Genomic DNA, 20001 nt, shown 5'->3' with positions numbered 1-20001 from the left:
ATTATTATTATTATTATTATTATTATCATTATTATTATTATTATTATTATTATTATTATTATTATTATTATTATTATTATTATTATTATTATTATTATTATTATAATTATTATTATTATTATTATTATTATGTTTATTATTAATATATATTTTTATAATTTTTATTATTATTATTAATGTTAATAATAATATTATTATTTTATTAATATTAATGTTATTTTTCTTATTACTATTTTCGTTATTATTATTATCATTTTTATTATTATTATTATTATTATTATTATTATTATTATTATTATTATTATTATTATTATTATTATTATTATTATTATTATTATTATTATTGTTATTATTATCATTGTTATTATTATTATTATTATTATTATTATTATTATTATTATTATTATTATTATTATTATTATTATTATTATTATTAATATTATTAATATTAATATTGTTATTATTATTATTATTATTATTATTATTATTATTATTATTATTATTATTATTATCATTATTATTATTATTATTATTATTATTATTATTATTATTATTATTATTATTATTATTATATTAATATTATATTAATTAAAAAACACTTCCCTTTTTCCTTTCAGAGATCTCGATAATAATCACATAACTCGAATTGATTCAAAATCGATAAAAATAAAGACTGACCAATTGTAAGTATTTTAAAAGTTATTATTATTTGATTTTTTTATTTTTTTAACAATTTTTTTTTATTAATTTTTTCAGAATTTTAGCAAATAATTACATAAATTACATAGATGATTCAGCATTTTATGGCTCTCAAATAGCCAAACTGTAAGTTGAGTTTTACAAAGAACCGAAAATTGTATATTTATTTTCTTTTACTTAAATTAATAAAAAATCGTTATAATAAATCTAATAACCTACCCCCATCCCCTTTAATTGCAGCATTTTAAAAGAAAACCGCAATTTGCGAGAAGTCCATCCAAATGCATTCAATGGCATGAGCATGCAAGAATTGTAAGTATCAAATATAATTTTATACCCTCCACCAACAAAAGTATTAAAAGTCCGGGCCGGCCGAACTTACCTGCTTTTTTACTTGTTATAATTATATATAAACATCAGAAAGTCCTTGTGGAGGATCAAAAAGATCTCTACCGGGAGTGTTTTTAGATAAACTAAAGATAGGTTTTATAGACGCAAGGGATGGAATTTTTACAGGCCGTATTGACGTGTTGGGGATTCTTTATAGATGAGCGGGATAGACTCTATATAAGGGGAGGCAGTCTCTATAAACGAGCGGAAGACAGCAGTATTTATAGAATAATAGAAGGGACTCATTAGTGTCGTGAACTGAGGGTCTTCATAGACGAGGGTTGAAGGGAGTCTTTTTAAACAATCTGGGATGATTTTTTATAAGGGAGCAGGATAGAATTATTATAAGTGAGTAGGAAAATGTCATTATACGGGCACGAAAACCGCCCTTGTGGAAGCCTTGGGAAAGTATTCATGGGCCAGCTATAGAGAGTCTTTATAGACGAGCTGGAGGGTGTCATTCTAGAAGAGGGCAGGATGATCAATGCTAGTTGGTCATTTAGACTAGCTGGAAACAATCGTGCCTTTTTAGACGAGTCAGTAATTATTTTTTGATGAACTTGTGTTGATTGAGTCTTTTTAGACGAGTTGGAGCACAGTGAGTCGGTTTAGACGAGGCCAACTAGTCTCTTTCGACGATCTGGTGGTTTAGACGAGCTGAATGTCAAAGAGTCGAAGCGGAGGCTCTAGGCCATAGAGCCTTTTTAGACGAGCAGGTGGCCAGGATATTTTTTTTACGGATCTGGAGCCCAGTCGGCCTTTTTAGACCAGTTGTAGGCCAGAAAGTGTTTTAAGACGAGTATTCTTAGATATATTGGTGGCCACAAAGCCTTTTTAGACGAGTTGGAGGCCAGAAAGTCTTTTTAGATGACCTGGAAACCAGAAGTTTGTTTAAACGTGTTGGAGCCAAGTGAGTCGTTTTAGACGAGGTGGAGCCCAGTGAGTCTTTTTAGACGATCTGGAGTCCAAAGAGTCTTTTTAGACGAGCTAGAAATCATGAAATATTTAAAACGAGTTTGAGGCAGGGAAGTCTGTTTAGACTAGGTGGAGGTCAGGGGGTCTCTTCACACGAGCTGGAGGCCAGTAATTCTTTTTATATCAGTTGAAGCCCAGTGGGTATTTTTAGACAAAGTGTAGGCCAATAAGTATCTTCAGAAAATCGGTGAGTCTTTTTAGAGTTCTTTTTAGACGAGCTGGAGATCAGGGAGTTTTCTTAGATGAGCTGGAGGACAATGAACCTTTCCGACGAGTGAGAGTGGTGAAGGAGTCTTCATTGACGATCTGTGAGTCTTTTTATACGAGTTAGATGCCCAATAATCTTTAGATGAACTGGAGGCCAGATAGACTTTTTAGACGAGTTGGTGATCAGGGAGTCATTTATACGAGTTATTAAAACTAGTTGGAGGCCATCGAGTCTTTTAAGTCGAGCTGGAGGCATGAGAGTTTTTTTTAGAAGAGCTGAATAGTCAGGGAGTCTCCATAGACTAGTAGAAAGGCGAGGGAGACTAGTTAGACGAACTGAAGCGCGATAAAGTCTCTTTGGACGAACTGAAAGTTAAGGAGCTTCTATAGGCGAGCTAAAGGACAAGTGAGCCAGTTTATGCACTTTGTAGGATTATATAGCCATTATAGATGAGCTAAAAGGTCGGGGAGCCTTTGTAGGCGAGTTGACACTTTACGAAGCCTTTATAAACAAGCTGAACGTTCAGGGAGCATCTAGAGGGTAGTTAAAGGTCTGAAAGCCTCTATAGGAAATATTAAAGGTCAGAGAACCATTATTGCCTAACTGATGGGTCAGAGAGGCTCTATGGGCGAACTAAAGGGTCAGAGAGACACTATATGCGAGCTGATGGGTCAGGGGGCCTCTATAGGCGGGCTGAAGGGTTAGAGAGCCTCTATGGTGAATTTTAGGTCAGGGAACTTCTATAGCCTAACTGAAGTTCAGGGAGCTTCAATAGCCTAAAAGAAGCGTCAGAAAGGCTCTGTAGGGGAGCTAAGGCGTCAAAGAGCTTCTTTAGGCGATCTGAAGCGTCTTAACCATTATAGGCGAACTGAAGGTTCCGAGAGTCTCTATAGGCGAGATGAAGCCTCCGAGACCCTTTATAGGCAAGCTGAAGGTCAAGGAATCTCAATAGGCGAATTGAAGGTCAGAGGAGCGCCAGAGAGCCTCTTTAGGCGATCTTTAGCGTTAGAGAACCATTTCAGGCGAGCTGATGTGTCAGGTAGTTTCTATAGGCGAATTGAAGGTCAAGGAGCTTCTATAGGCGAATTAAAGCGCCAGAAACCCTCTTTAAGCGAGCTGAAGCGTCAGAGAGCCTCCCTTTTTAGAAGAGTGAACTCAATACGATGTCCTTTTTTCTATCTTTTTAATAATTTTCCCATCTCATTTGTGTTTTTCTTCTACCCCCCACCCAGAGATCTCTCCAGTACATCGTTGGTGCGTTTGCCCTCAGCCGGTCTGCAGGATATTGAAGTGCTGCGTATTGAAAATACGCATACACTGAAAACCATACCATCCATTTATAACTTTAAGGTAAATATCGATAGAAAATTGAAGGAAAAAAATACTTCCGGAAATTTATGGAGACACAACAAAAGAAGACAAATTGAATCCGCCAGCATTACTTATTTCTATTTATCATTCCAAACTTTGTTTCTTCCGTCTGTTTGTATTTCGTCTCTTTCAGAATTTACAAAAGGCTCATTTAACACATTCCTTTCATTGTTGTGCTTTTAAATTTCCCTCACGTCACGATCCCCGGCGACATGCGGAACGTATGAAGGAAATCGAAAAATGGCAACAACAATGCATCAATAAAAACAAAGATGCCAATAATTTACAAAAATTGGAGAAATTCACACAAAACAATGGAGTCCCAGAGGACTATGGCGAGATGCGGGATGCCATGGCGGGAGGAGGTGGAGGAGGAGAAGAAAATGCAGAATTTTTCAAAGGTACTTGGTCAACGCCACAGGACGATTTGGGCGCCACTGCTGGTGTATGGAAACGTACGACACATGAATTTCCGGTTACCGGTACCACAACAACTACTGGTGATGGCACATCAGCAATAACAACAACTTCCTCCTCTTCCTCTCCGCTGGATGAAAACAAAATCAATTTGTTAACAAATATCAATAGCATTCTATACAGGTATGTGTGTGTCAACATGCATGTGTGTGAGTGTGGGGTAATAATAAAATTTGTCCATTGGATGTGTTGTGATTGTTGATTTCGACTACTGCTGCTGCTGCTGGGGGTGTTCCTTTCATAAATTTAAACAAATATTTACTGATGTTGAACATACACTTCGAATGCCAGATATTGATAATAGGAAAATATTATCTGGCACAGGATATTTTAGGTAGAGGAAAATATAAGGGACGTTTAAAAAACAGAAAAACGGAAATTTCTATAGACGAGCTGAAGGCAAGGGGTCTCATTTGATGAACTGAAGGTAGGAAGTCTCTATGAGTGAGCTGAAGCATCAGGAGCCTTTAAAGGCGGCCTGAATGTCAAGGAGTCTCTTTTGGAGAGTTGAAGATCAGGCAGCCTCTATAGGCGAGCTGAAGTATCAGGAGTCTCTATAGGCGAACTGAAGCATCAGGAGTCTCTGTAGGTGAGCTGAAGCATCAGTACCTTCTCTTTTGGCAAGTTAAAGATCAGGCTTCTATAGCCGAGCTGAAGCATCAGAAGTCTTTATAAACGAACTGAAGCATCAGGAGTCTCTATAGGCGAGCTGAAGCATCAGGAGTCTCTATAAGCGAGCTGAAACATCAGGAGCCTATATAGGCGAGCTGAAGCCTCAGGAGCTTCTATAGACGAACTGAAGTCTCAGGAGTCTCTATAGGTGAGCTGAAGCATCAGGATTCTCTATAGGGAATCTAGGGCATCAGAAGCTTCTATAGGTGAGCTGAAGCATCAGGAGCCTCTACAGGCGAGCTGAAGCATCAGGAGTTTCTTTTGGCGAGCTGAGGCCTTTGTAGGCAAACTAATATCAGCGATCCTCTATATGCGAACTGAAGGTCTGGAAATCTCCACAGGTGGCCTCTTAAACCGAACCAAAGGTGAGGGTGTCTCTTTAGATGAGCAAGAGGTTAGGGAGCCTCTATAGTACATGGAGTCTCTACAGGCGAACTGAAGATCAGGGATCCTCTGCAGGCGATCTGAAGGGTCAGGCAGGCTTTATAGGCGATCAGAAGCTTCAGGAAACAGAATTGTTAGGGAGCCACTGATTCTTCATAGACGATCTGAAGGCCGGTGGACTTTATAGGCGAGATGAGGACCAGAGATGTTTTATAGATCAGCTGAAGTCATGGAAGCTTTTCCATACGAGCTAGAGGCTAGGGCGACCTTATAGACAAGCTTGGGCCATAGAGTTTATATACGTGCCTCTTTAGACAAGCTGAAGGTGAGGGAGCCTCTTCATGCAAGCTGAAGATCAGTGGAACTTTTTAGGCAAGCTGAAGACCAGAGAGCCTTTATAGGCGAGCTAGAGGCCGGAGAGCCTTTATTGGTGAGTTTGAGGGAGGGAAGTCTATAGGTCAGTTGGAAACCTGTGAGTTTCTAAAGGCCAGTTGGACGCCTGGAAGTCTTTATAAGTGAACCTAAGGTGTAGTGAAGATGAGCTGAACTCAGTCTCTATTGACGAGATGAAGGACTGGAAGTTTCGACATACGAGGCCAAGATTAGGGAGTCTCTATAGACGAATTGAAGACCAAGGAGTTTTTGTAGGCGATCTGAAGGGCCGGAGAGCCTTTATGGGCGAGGTGTTTGGTCAGGTAGCCTCTATAGGCGAACTGGAGGTTTGGGAACCTTTGCAGGCGAACTGACAATCAGGAATCCTCCATTGGAGAGCTGAAGGCCGGGGAGTTTCTACAGGTCACTTGAAAGCCTGGGAGCCTGAGCAGGCGAGCTGATGGTCAGGTAGTCTCTATAGACTAGTTGAAGGTCTGGAAGTTTCTGCAGACGAGACCAAGAGCAGGGACTTTCTAAAGGCGAGTTGAAGGCCAGAGGCTTCTGTAGGAGAGCTTAAGCCTAGGAGTCTCTACAGGAGAATCTATATAGGCGAGCCCAAGACAAGGAATCTTTATAGGCGTCTTAAGCGTCAAAGAGCCGTCACAGACTAGCTGATGGCGGGAACTTTCAGATCTTTCTTCTGTTCGACTATATGGTCACCCTATTTGCTCTCTGAGAGTTCTATTTCCATAGGAGATCTCTCCGAGAGCATTTCTCTGGAAGAGGCGCTCTCTAAAAGTTTCTTTTTATAAAAGAGCAGCTTTTCGAGAACTCTATATAGCTTTGAAATTAAGCTCTCCGATTGCTCTCCAATGGAATGTATGGACTCTTCTATGGAATCAAAGCTCTCAGAGAGTTCTCCTTTGGAAGAGGAAGTGCCTGAAAGTAATTATATAATTAATGGATGTAAAGGCAGTAGGGTGATTTCATAGTCGACTAAATTAAATCCTGAACAGATAGAACAGATAATATTTTGTTGTGTTTTTTTTCTCTTCAAACAGAAAGTTATCTGGGAAAATTCCCGGAAAACATTTCAGTTTTGTTTTTTAATTTTCATTGAATTTTTTTTGTACTGAACGGCAACATAATAATTTCACTTTAAAACTTGAACATGAAAACATAGCTCAACAGGTGTTTTGGACGGTGTGAGTGTTGGTGACATTTGAACTTTGACTCGGAGTGGGCTACCACCAAATGGGAGGCTCACTAGAAATCACAGCTATGGAATATTTCCCCTTTGGTAAATATTTGTTTCAACAAAATCACTGTTGACATTCATTCAGAACATTGTTAAGGCCTCTTGAATTCGAAAGGATGCTTTTAGCTGCAACTGGAAGTTGACAAATAAACAACAAAAAGTTTTAAAACAATATTTAAAAAAAGTATTTTTCTTAAATTTTCCAGACGTTTAATGCGTTCCGACTTCCCCCTCACCGACGATCAATTTCTGGGCGAATCGAATATGTGGTCGGAGCTGAAACCGAATCTAAATGACATTGAATACTTCGTCGACGAGGATGACTATTTGTCGGATTCAATTAAATCGGATATTGGTATATTCCATGAGCCAATCAATACGGATTCAAGTCAATTGGATGAGTACTGTGGCAATTTTACTTTTAGGTGAGTATTTTCTTAAAATTAACAAAAAATAACAGACACACAAACACACCCACACAAATTCGACATTCAGTAGGATTTAAGTGGAATTGGATAAATGTGTCATTTGTAAAGAAAGAAAGAAATACTTTTTTGGGATAAAATCATTTGGTTTCGTGGAAATTGGAAAGAACATTTTTTGGACAAAAAAAAAAAGAAAATATTTTTTAAGTCGATGGCTTTGGATGAGAGTAAGTGACAGAAAAGAGAACTTTTAATACGATGTGAAAGAGGTCTATAAAATAAAGTGAGGAGAAGGAGGAAGCTTTTACGTTTCATATAATTGCTGCATTTGTAAGGTTTTATGGAAGGCTGACGAGATTTTTTATACACGAGCTAAAGTTGGTGCTAAGATATGACACAGACACTTGTCCATGAAGAAGTGGAGGCCTGGGAGTCTTCATAGACTAGCTGTGTGCAAGAGAGTCATTATAGACGATCTTGAGGTCAGAGAGTCTTCATAGACGAGCTGGAGGCCAGAGAATCCTTATAGACAAGCTGGAGGTCCGAGAGTCTTCATAGACGAGCTGCAGGCCAGCGAGCCTTTATAGAAAAGCTGGAGGCCAGCTGGTCTCCATAGACGAGCTGGAGGCCAGAGACACTTTATAGACGAGCTGGAGGCCAGAGAATCCTTATAGACAAGCTGAAGGTCTTCATAAACGAGCTGGAGACCACGGGGTATTTATAACGGAGTCTTTATAGCGAGCTGGAGGCCAGAGAGTGATTGTAGACGCGCTGGAGGCCAGCTGGGAGAGTTGGAGGCCAGTTGGTCTTTATAGACGAGCTGGAGGCCCGCTTGTCTTCATAGACTAGCTGGGAGGCTTCATAGACTAGCTGGAGGCCAGTTTGTCTCTATAGACGAGTTGGATGCCAGCTGGTCTTTATAGACAAGCTGGAGGCCAGCTGGTCTTCATAGACGAGCTGGTGGCCAGCTGGCCTCTATACACGAGCTGGTGGCCAGCTGGTCTCTATAGACGAGCTGGTGGCCAGCTGGTCCCTATAGACGAGCTGGAGGCCACCTGGTCCCTATAGACGAGCTGGAGGCCACCTGGTCACTATAGATGAGCTGGAGGCCAGCTGGTCTCTATAGACGAGCTGGTGGCCGGCCAGCTTGTCTCTATAGACGAGCTGAAGGCCAGCTGGTCTCTCTATAGACGAGCTGATGGCCGGCCAGCTGGTCTCTCTATAGACGAGCTGATGGCCGGCCAGCTGGTCTCTCTATAGACGAGCTGATGGCCGGCCAGCTGGTCTCTCTATAGACGAGCTGATGGCCGGCCAGCTGGTCTCTCTATAGACGAGCTGGTGGCCGGCCAGCTTGTCTCTATAGACGAGCTGAAGGCCAGCTGGTCTCTCTATAGACGAGCTGAAGGCCGGCCAGCTGGTCTCTCTATAGACGAGCTGGTGGCCAGAGCTGGTCTCCACAGACGAGCTGGTCTCCATAGACGAGCTGATGGACGGAGCTGGTCTCCATAGACGAGCTGGTGGTCAGAGCTGGTCTCCATAGACGAGCTGGTGGCCAGAGCTGGTCTCTATAGACGAGCTGGTGGCCAGCTGGTCTCTATAGACGAGCTGGTGGCCAGAGCTGGTCTCTATAGACGAGCTGGTGGCCAGAGCTGGTCTCTATAGACGAGCTGGTGGCCAGAGCTGGTCTCTATAGACGAGCTGGTGGCCAGAGCTGGTCTCTATAGACGAGCTGGTGGCCAGCTGGTCTCTATAGACGAGCTGGTGGCCAGCTGGTCTCTGTAGACGCGGTCTGACAGCTCTTCTCCAGAAAATCTTTTTATCTGAGAACTTTGCCATGAATGGGGAGCTTTTCCACCGAAGAGGTATAGTTTATGTAGGAGAGCTTTTCTATGGAAAAAGAGCATTCCGAGTGCTCTTCTGTGGAAGTGGAACTTAGCGGGAGCTCCTTTATGAAAGTGGAACTTTCTGATAGTTCTTCTATAGAAGCTGAGCCCTTTGAGTGCTCTTCTATAGAAGCTGAGCTCTTTGGTTGCTGTTCTATAGAAGCTTAGCTCTCTGAGAGCTGTTCTTTAGAAACTGAACTCTCTGCGAGCTCTTCTATAGAAAAAGAACTCTCTGATAAATATTCTATAGAAGCTGACCTCATTGAGAGACATTCTTTAGGCGCTGAGATATCGAGTGGAGCTCTTCTGTAGAAGCTGAGTTCTCTAAGTGCTCTTCTATTGAAGTGAAACTTATCGAGAGCTCTTCTATGGAAACTAAGCTCTCTGACAGGCGCTTTCTTGTTGCTCTTTTGTAGACGAGGAGCTCATGAAACTCATTGAGAGCTCTTCTATGAAAGTGAAACTTATCGAGATCACTTCTATGGAAGCTAAGCTCTCTGAGAGAATCTTGTTTGGTTCTCTTTTGTAGAGGAGAAGCTCTCTCTCTCTCTCTCTCTGTGCTCTTCTGTAGAAGGGGAGCTCTCTGAGAGTTCTTCTATGGAAAATAGACTTTCTTTGATAGCTCATCTATCAAAGAGGAGTGTCCTTCTGAGAGCTTTGATCTCGGTCTGAGGATATTTTTTGATACTTTTTAGAAGAGGAGCAGATTGGTAGGTTTCCTGCTTAGACATGCCTTCGAAAGGTCTTTTATAAAATAGAGATCTTTTTTTAGTGGGAAACCTCTTAAAGATGTTCTCTTTCATGGAGAGCTCACAAATAAATCTCTTGTAAGAGCATTCAAAAAGTTATTCATTTACGGAAGTAGCAAAAGACCTCTTCCGGAAAATCAAGTTTCATGAAGAGATTCCCCATAGACTAACCTATCATTCTAGATCCCAATAAATGCCTTTAAAAAACTTGAATGAACATCGTTACACTTTCGCCGAATTTCTCTCCCAAGTTTCTATTTTATCCTCTTTAAACTGTTCTCTATCTAAACGACAACATTGTAAATAACAATTAAAGAAACCTAAATTCGAAAATACATTTTCCTTGTAATTTGTTTGTTCTTATTCCACTCCTTCTCCGTCGTCTCTTTTTCTAGCAAACACGATGTGGAATGCTATCCCATGGCCAATGCATTGAATCCCTGCGAAGATGTGATGGGCTATCAATGGCTGCGTATTTCTGTTTGGATCGTTGTTGGCTTGGCCGTCATTGGAAATGTTGCTGTACTTGTGGTGATTCTGTCCATCAAGTAAGCTTTTCTCTCCAATAAAAGTATGCTATGTATTTTATGTTTAAATGCTTTCTGCGGAAAGACAAAATACGCAAAATGTTGTTGGAAAAATAAGGAAAAAAAATTAAATGGATTTATTTTTCTTTTTGTGCATTTACTTTAGATCCGAATCCCCATCTGTACCGAGATTTTTAATGTGTCATCTGGCATTTGCTGATTTATGTTTGGGTCTTTATTTGCTGTTAATAGCCAGCATTGATTCTCACTCCATGGGAGAGTATTTTAATTATGCCTACGATTGGCAATATGGTGAGTTATGAGGGGGGACTTGGTTTCTAATAAAATCCCTTTTTTATCCCTAAATCATAAAAATCTCTTCGAGTACCAATATTGACTTATTACCTCTTACCAACACATTCCCTTCATTGTCCTTATGAAAAAAGTTAATCCCTTTTGTTGATTTCTCTTTACCCTTAATCATACTCAAAGTTTCCCGTTACCATAACCTCAATTACCCTTCTATTCTTTCTCGTTATCTCATATTTACTTGCAATTTTTTTTATTTTAGGTGCCGGTTGCAAAGTTGCCGGTTTCTTAACGGTGTTTGCCAGCCATTTGTCCGTATTCACATTGACCGTCATCACCATCGAACGCTGGTTGGCCATAACGCATGCCCTCTATTTGAATCATCGCATCAAATTGAGACCAGCAGCTTATATTATGATGGGCGGCTGGATTTATTCTATTATTATGTCGTCATTGCCGTTATTCGGTATTAGCAATTACTCATCGACGAGGTAAGCGAGAGGGGCGGAGGAGGGGCAATTGGTTATAAATAGTTCACTTTGGATATGGAAGAGGGAAATTGGAGGGATGGATGAAATCTTTGGAAGTTGAGCTGGAGGGAGTCTATTTAAAAAAGTTTGAAAGAGTCTATTTAGTTAGAGACTAAGTTTAAAAGAGAAGATTTATATAACTTGAGCCCAAGAGGTCTTGGTAGATGCGACGGAGGCCAGAGAGTCTTGGTAGATGAGCTGCAGGTCATGAAGTATTTATAGACGAACTGGAGGCCAGAATGGTTTTTTAAAACAACTAGAGGGCTGACAGCCTTTATAGACGAACTGGGGGCCAGGGAGTCTTTATAGCCGAGCTGCAGGGCCAGATAGCATTAATAGACCAGCTGGAGTTCAGCTAGTCTGTAGAGTCATAGGTTATTTGAAGGCCAGCTGGTCTTCATAGACTAATTGGAGACTAGCTGGTCTTCATAGGCTATTTGGAGACCAGCTGATCTTCACAGACGATTTGAAGGCCAGCAGGTCTCTATAGACGAGCTGGAGGACAGGTGGTCTCTATAAACGAGCTTAGAGGCCAGCTAGTCTCCATATGAGCTGATGTCCAGCTGGTTTTTATAGACGAGCTGATGGCCTCCTGTTCTTTATGGTGGCCAGCTGGTCTGTATAGGCGAGCTGATGGGCTCCTGGTCTTTATTCACAGATCAGCTGGAGGCCAGGAAGTCTGTACAGATCAGCTGGAGGCCGGAAGTCTTTATAGGCAAGTTGGTGGCCAGGGAGATTCTTAAGGGCGAGCTGCAGGGCCAGATAGCATTAATAGACCAGCTGGAGTTCAGCTAGTCTGTGGAGAGAGAGAGTCTCTATAGTCGAGCTGGTGGCCAGCTGGTCTCCATAGACGAGCTGGTGGCCAGCCGGTCTCCATAGACGAGCTGGTGGCCAGCCGGTCTCCATAGACGAGCTGGTGGCCAGCTGGTCTCCATAGACGAGCTGTTGGCCAGCTGGTCTCCATAGACGAGCTGTTGGCCAGCGGGTCTCCATAGACGAGCTGTTGGCCAGCGGGTCTCCATGGACGAGCTGTTGGCCAGCGGGTCTCCATAGACGAGCTGGTGGCCAGCTGGTCTCTATAGACGAGCTGATGGTCTCTATAGGCGAGCTGGTGCCCATCTTGGCTCTATAGGGGAGCTGGTGCCCACCTTGTCTCTATAGGCGAGCTGGAGGCCAGCTGATCTCTATAGACGAGGTGGTGGCCAGCTGGTCTCTATAGAGGAGCTGGAGGCCAGCTGGTGTCTGTATAGAGGAGCTGGAGGCCAGGTGGTGTCTGTATTGAGGAGCTGGAGGCCAGGTGGTGTCTGTATAGAGGAGCTGGAGGCCAGCTGTTGTCTGTATAGAGGAGCTGGAGGCCAGCTGGTGTCTGTGTAGAGGAGCTGGAGGCCAGCTGGTAATAGATGAGTTGAAAGCAAAATAAGTCTTTATAGACGAGTTGTTGCCCCGTGGAGTCTCTTTTGACGGGTTTAAGGTCCAAAAAGTCTATACAGACGATTTGGAGGATCAAGAAGTATTTTTTTAGACGAATTAAAGACACCAAGATTTTTTTTGACGAGTGAAAGGGCCAACGATTTTTTACAGACGAGCTAAAGGCCCAATGAGTGGTTATAGACCAGTTGAAGGCCCGAGGACTTTTTATAGAAGGCCAAGGACGACTATTTATTGACGAGCTGAAGGCCCATTGAGTATTTTGTTTTTTTTTTTTGTTTTTGACGAGTTAAAGGCCCAAGGGCATTTTTTAAGACGAGTTGAAGGTCCACAGCGCTTTCTCGGACAAACCAAAAGGTTCCACACTGGACAAAAAGTTGGATCTAGGATTAGAAGTTTGTTGTATATAATATTGTATTCCAATCTCCAATATTGCCTTTATTTATCAGACTTTAAAAGCAAACCCTGATAATTGGCAGTATTTTTATTTATCTTATCCGAAACAATAAATTGGCTTATTATCTCTTTGCAGTATTTGTTTACCCATGGAAATACGCGATCCCTTCGACACCGCCTATCTGGTTGCCATCATGGGTCTAAATGGTGTGGCATTCTTCATTATTGCAATTTGCTATGGCCAAATATATTTGTCGCTGGGCGAGGAGACGCGTCATGCTCACAGTAATTCGACGGGAGAGATGAGTGTTGCCAAGAAAATGGCTTTGCTGGTAAGGAAAGCAACAACAACATTCTTATCTACTGGAAGACAAAAATAAATAAAGATTATTAATTAAATCCTATGTTTTTTCTTTCTTCTACTTCAGGTATTTACAAATTTTGCTTGCTGGGCTCCCATAGCCTTCTTTGGATTGACAGCCTTATCCGGCTATCCGTTGATAAATGTAACGAAATCGAAAATACTATTGGTGTTTGTGTATCCCCTGAATTCTTGTGCCGATCCATATTTGTATGCCATATTAACATCGCAGTATCGTCAGGATTTGTATCTTCTGTTGGCAAAGTGAGTAGATTTTTATGAGAAGACTTTTTTTTTACTTTTAATACCTACTGAGACATCAATTGTTAATGCCCATTGAATATTGGCGTTAAACAGCAAAGTGAGACAATATTTGCTCTCCTTTTCTGGAAAAACTCTCTTCCACCAGCCAGTTAACAATTTTTTAAGAAACTTTCCATTTTTTAATAATTTTCCATTAATCCTACTTTTTTTGGCTTCCCTCCATTTTTTTCTCTTTCGCCTCAGATTCGGCCTTTGCCAGCAGAAAGCATTGAAGTACAAAAACAGTATTTCCTTTCCGGCCACCTCTAATTACACCTGTTCTATACAAAGACACGGTTCTCTAATACCAAAAATACAAAAGAGCAACGGTACCCCACCACCAGAGACTCAAATAATGCTGCAGGGCAAAGAGGATTTTGTCTGAGACAGCGCTGTGGAGCGAAATGAGATTGTAACGACAGCAACCACAATTACATGAAGTATTGATACTATGACAACAACAGCAACTACACAACCAAAACATTAGACATAGACTTGAAGTCATTGCTATTATTATTATTATTTTTGTATTTAATTTTTGATTATTATTTTTTTGTATTTAATTTTTAATTATTATTTAAAAAAAATTATTTATTTAAGTCGAAGACTTACATAGATATGAACAAAATGTAAATTTATGATGTAGTTAGGTTAATAATATGGTATATACATATGTACAGATAGATATTTAATTATATATAAAGAAATTGGGTGTGCCGAAGAAAATAACCGGATGATGGCTCAAAGCGTCGAATTTGGTATACTTGGCAAAGAAATGGATGTCTCTATAGGCCGAGATTAAATCATGAATTACAGCTCAACAGCTGCAAATTACGGAGTGAAATTCAAAATATATATAGACAAGCTGGTGGCCAGCTGGTCTCCATAACGAGCTGGTGGCCAGCTGGTCTTCCATAGACAAGCTGGTGGCCAACTGGTCTTCCATAGACGAGCTGGTGGCCAGCTGGTCTTCCATAGACGAGCTGGTGGCCACCTGGTCTTCCATAGACGAGCTGGTGGCCAGCTGGTCTTCCATAGACGAGCTGGTGGCCAGCTGGTCTTTATAGACGAGCTTGGTGCCCAGCTGGTCTTTATAGACGAGCTTGGTGCCCAGCTGGTCTTTGTAGACGAGCTTGGTGCCCAGCTGGTCTTTGTAGACGAGCTTGGTGCCGAGCTGGTCTTTGTAGACGAGCTTGGTGCCCAGCTGGTCTTTGTAGACGAGCTTGGTGCCCAGCTGGTCTTTATAGACGAGCTTGGTGTCCAGCTGGTCTTTATAGACGAGCTGGTGCCCAGCTGGTCTTTATGGACGAGCTGGGTGCCAGCTCTGTCTCTATAGACGAGCTGGTGGCCAGCTGGTCTATATAGACGTGCTGGGGGCCAGCTCTGTCTCTATAGACGAGCTGGTGGCCAGCTCTGTCTCTATAGACGAGCTGGTGGCCCAGCTGGTCTCTATAGACAAGCTGGTGGCCCAGCTGGTCTCTATAGACAAGCTGGTGGCCCAGCTGGTCTCTATAGACGAGCTGGTGGCCAGCTCTGTCTCTATAGACGAGCTGGTGGCCAGCTCTGTCTCTATAGACGAGCTGGTGGCCAGCTCTGTCTCTATAGACGAGCTGGTGGCCAGCTCTGTCTCTATAGACGAGCTGGTGGCCAGCTCTGTCTCTATAGACGAGCTGGTGGCCAGCTCTGTCTCTATAGACGAGCTGGTGGCCAGCTCTGTCTCTATAGACGAGCTGGTGGCCAGCTCTGTCTCTATAGACGAGCTGGTGGCCAGCTCTGTCTCTATAGACGAGCTGGTGGCCAGCTCTGTCTCTATAGACGAGCTGGTGGCCAGCTCTGTCTCTATAGACGAGCTGGTGGCCCAGCTGGTCTCTATGGACAAGCTGGTGGCCCAGCTGGTCTCGATAGACGAGCTGGTGGCCCAGCTGGTCTCGATAGACGAGCTGGTGGCCAGCTCTGTCTCTATAGACGAGCTGGTGGCCAGCTCTGTCTCTATAGACGAGCTGGTGGCCAGCTCTGTCTCTATAGACGAGCTGGTGGCCAGCCCTGTCTCTATAGACGAGCTGGTGGCCCAGCTGGTCTCTATGGACAAGCTGGTGGCCAGCCCTGTCTCTATAGACGAGCTGGTGGCTCAGCTGGTCTCTATAGACAAGCTGGTGGCCAGCCCTGTCTCTATAGACGAGCTGGTGGCCCAGCTGGTCTCGATAGACGAGCTGGTGGCCCAGCTGGTCTCCATAGACGAGCTGTTGGCCCAGCTGGTCTCCATAGACGAGCTGTTGGCCCAGCTGGTCTTCATAGACGAGCTGGAGGCCCAGCTGGTCTCTATAGACGAGCTGTGGTGGCCAGCTCTGTCTGGCTCTGTCTCTATAGACGAGCTGGTGGCCAGCTCTGTCTCTATAGACGAGCTTTTGGCCCAGCTGGTCTCTATGGACAAGCTGGTGGCCCAGCTGGTGTCTATGGACAAGCTGGTGGCCCAGCTGGTCTCTATGGACAAGCTGGTGGCCCAGCTGGTCTCTATGGACAAGCTGGTGGCCCAGCTGGTCTCTATGGACAAGCTGGTGGCTCAGCTGGTCTCTATAGACAAGCTGGTGGCCCAGCTGGTCTCTATAGACGAGCTGGTGGCCCAGCTGGTCTCGATAGACGAGCTGGTGGCCCAGCTGGTCTCGATAGAAGAGCTGGTGGCCCAGCTGGTCTCGATAGAAGAGCTGGTGGCCCAGCTGGTCTCGATAGACGAGCTGGTGGCCCAGCTGGTCTCCATAGACAAGCTGGTGGCCCAGCTGGTCTCCATAGACGAGCTGATGGCTCAGCTGGTCTCCATAGACGAGCTGGCGACCAGCTGGTCTCCGTAGACGAGCTGGTGGCCGCCAGCCGGTCTCCGTAGACGAGCTGGTGGCCGCCAGCCGGTCTCCGTAGACGAGCTGGTGGCCAGCTGGTCTCCATAGACGATGACGAGTTAGAGGCCAGCTTGTCTATATAGACGACCTGGAGCCAGCTGGTAATTTCACAAAATAATCTCAACAGCAAGAATTCCTCATTCCACTTTCCTCTCTCGAAAATTATCTCAATTTCGAACATTTTTCGGCACACCCTAATATAGCATAGAAAACTTACATACAAACGAAAATAAAATAAAAAAAAAAAACAATTTATTTATTTATGTGAAATGTCCAAAAAATCGAACTTAAACGTATATTAATATATATTTGTATAAAATACAACTGTTTCTAAGAAACTACAAAAACAATCTGATGTTCCAAAAAAAAACATAAAACCGAATTAGAAAATAAGAAAAACCAAACCAATACTAAAGAGAAAAAATATATGTGTATGTACGTGTGATTTGTGTAAAATTTTGGTCCAAAATTATTATTGTCCAACTTAGCAGAGAGATTTCAGGGTAAGTGATCATAGCCAAGATCAAACGTAATTTAATCAATGGAAGCAAAAAAGTTATAACCTCTACCTCCTTCAGGGATGTCATATATATTTTTGTATGCCCATTTTCCTCTATCCCTCCCCTAAAATTATGAATGAAAAATTATGAATTAAGTACATAATATTTTCATTCTTTTTGATTTAGGATCTCTAAAAGAATGTTTCTCAATGATTTACACTGTGAAACACAAAAAATAAGTGCTAGGAAAAAATCAGTAGATTATAAAAATAGAGCTACTAGCATTTCACACATGCTAACAGAAGATCTGTCAAATCATTTTATATCTGCGAACCATTTCTTGTACCGCACCCACAAAGGGTCACCATTTCCATTACTTTTTCTGTCATAACTTGCGAAATAAATCAGCTCTCTCAACCAGAAATCTGAGATGAATACCTGAATGAATGAATACCTCACGCAAAGTGAAGAAAATAGTCGATATAGTCCAAACCTGGCTCGTCGCAATATTTGTATAATATTTATTTAGGTCCGATACGAAATGGACAATATTGGCCCATTCCTTCCGAATGGGATAATCATAACAGATGTCAAAATATATTTCGAATAATCGAACATTGGCTGAGAGTATACATCTGCCGGAAAAACCGACTGATACTTTTTACCTTGTTTCTACCACATTTAAGATTGTGTTTTTATACCCTACACCACATAGAGGTAAGGGTATGCATTTGTTTGTAACATGGAGAAGGAAGCGAGATAGACCCATAGTTACTTTTGAGGATCTCCATAGAATCACTTTCTGAGTTGATTTATGCATGTCAGTCCGTCTGTCCGTCCGTCTGTCCATGTATTCTTGTGAACAAAATGCAGGTCGCATTTATTATCCGATTGAGATGAAATTTTTGCCCAAGTACGAACCCTATTGAAATTGGAGATAATCGGTCAAAATTTAGATATAGCTCCCATATATATCTTCGTCCGATTTGCCGTTTATTGTGCACCAAACGTGTAATATCAATCCAAATAGTATGGAATTTTGCACGTACGATCAGATTGGACCTGAAAATAAGTATGCCGAATTTGATCGAAATCGGTTCAGATATAGCTATAGCTCCCATATATATTGTTCATCCGATTTGTTATTTTTGTCCTCCGCAACCGTAATATGCACTCCGTAACAACGATATTCAGGGAAATATATCAAATACAGCTCAGAAATATCTTTGCCAAATTTTATCGAGATAGGTTCGGGATAGGTTCGGATATAGCTTCCAAAATAACTTCGTCCGATTTACCTTTTATTTTGCACCAAAGGTCTAACATTTCCCCAAATGGGATGAAATTTGGCACATACAATCGAATTGAGTGTAGTAGTATGCCAAATTTGGTGAAGATCGATTCAGATATAGCCATAGCTCCCATATATATTGTTTATCCGATTTGTTATATTTGTTACCCACAGCCGTAATATGCACTCCGTAACAACTATATTCAGGGAAATATATCAAATACAGCTCAAAAATATCTTTGCCAAATTTTATCAAGATCGGTTCAGATTTGAATATAGCTGCCATATATATCTTTATCCGATTTCAAATTAATTGTGCACCAAATGGGCAATACAAGTCCGAATTTAAAAGATACAAATGCTTCGGCATATTTAGTCCTTTGAACTTTAAATTATAATTATAATCATAGCGTGTATGATTGAATTCTCCCATAAAAGCTTTTAATTGTTATGTGGAGCTCAACTAAATTAGCAAAGTGGTGTAGGGTATCATAAGGTCGGCCCCGTCCGACTTTAGGACTTTCTTTACTGTTTTTTTATGAATTTTGTCCACGTATTTATCCAGTAACAAATCTCATAACCAAATAAAGCATCATATAGATTCCTAGTTTTAGCTGGGTATTTTTACTACCATCGGCATCTTTAGTTGAATTTTTCAAACATAATAAAATGGGAAATTATTTCATGACTTTTTTAAATTTTTCGACCTGACAATGTTTCTACCAACATTAGTGTGAAGATGGGATATGTAGGTACTTATGTCTCCCCCACGAGGAATTTAAATAAATGGTAATAATCCGAGTGTATAAATCTCACAATAACGCAACATTTGTAAGAAGCCTATTTTCAAGACAATACCAAAATCGCACACCTGATTTCAATATTTATTTTTAAAATTCTGAAAAATCACACACTTAAAATCTTTCATTTATTTTTAAAAACCCGATACATTAGATCAACTAAATGCCATTTTTCTAGCACCCAAAAACCATCATCGAAATAATATCCGCCTAAAACATGTTTTACTTTCCAAAGATAATCCATCCAATTGCCTTACACATTCTTAAGATGCGGTTATGACCATATATGTGTGTGAGTGTGTGTTTGTGTGTGGTTACAAGAAAATCAATTTCATATAATTAAATAATAACAATAAAAAAACTATATTCTTTTATATGCTGTTGTCTCTTACGTATCCATCAGATACAAAAACCTAAAACATAAAAGTATATGACCAATTTACTAAAGTCTATTATTGTCAGTCGGTTTAGTTTATTAAGTTGTAATTTAATTGATGTGACAACAAATGAATGGTAGTTTGTAAAAGTTTATGATTTATTTGTGGTTTTACGGAAAATGCAGTGGAACATGGCTATGATGGACATGGGAACAAAAAAATGTAATCTCCTAGAATATATTTTCTAACGAATATCATAAAATAACTGGCATACAGTTATGCCCCTCTCTCCATCTCTCTCCCTCTCTCTCTATTTTTCATTATAGCCACATTCTACTGTCAGACAAAAAGTTTTTTTTCCCTTGCTCCAGAAAATTGTACATTCTCTTAGTAGCTATGTTTCGAGTTCATGAGAAAACATAAAA

At 41.4% G+C, this 20001-nt stretch overlaps 1 protein-coding gene across 1 annotated transcript in view; it reads left to right on the top strand.

The window, feature by feature from the left end:
- Nucleotides 1–14229, top strand: part of LOC101893701 (lutropin-choriogonadotropic hormone receptor) — an 88468-nt gene extending 74239 nt beyond the window's left edge. Inside the window, exons 7-18 of the mRNA XM_005183998.4 lie at nt 618–683; nt 757–825; nt 940–1011; nt 3505–3622; nt 3777–4243; nt 7013–7231; nt 10259–10411; nt 10557–10702; nt 10962–11190; nt 13190–13385; nt 13482–13678; nt 13922–14229. Of these exons, the coding sequence (XP_005184055.1) occupies nt 618–683; nt 757–825; nt 940–1011; nt 3505–3622; nt 3777–4243; nt 7013–7231; nt 10259–10411; nt 10557–10702; nt 10962–11190; nt 13190–13385; nt 13482–13678; nt 13922–14102 (2113 nt within the window). The 3' untranslated portion in view covers nt 14103–14229. The remainder of the gene's footprint in view (nt 1–617; nt 684–756; nt 826–939; nt 1012–3504; nt 3623–3776; nt 4244–7012; nt 7232–10258; nt 10412–10556; nt 10703–10961; nt 11191–13189; nt 13386–13481; nt 13679–13921) is intronic.
- The last annotated feature ends 5772 nt before the right edge of the window (nt 14230–20001 follow it).

Source organism: Musca domestica, unplaced genomic scaffold (assembly GCF_030504385.1).
Source record: "Musca domestica strain aabys unplaced genomic scaffold, Musca_domestica.polishedcontigs.V.1.1 59, whole genome shotgun sequence".
NCBI lineage: Eukaryota > Metazoa > Arthropoda > Insecta > Diptera > Muscidae > Musca > Musca domestica.
Note: the sequence above shows the minus strand (reverse complement) of the source record. Positions and strands in the feature narration are given on the sequence as shown.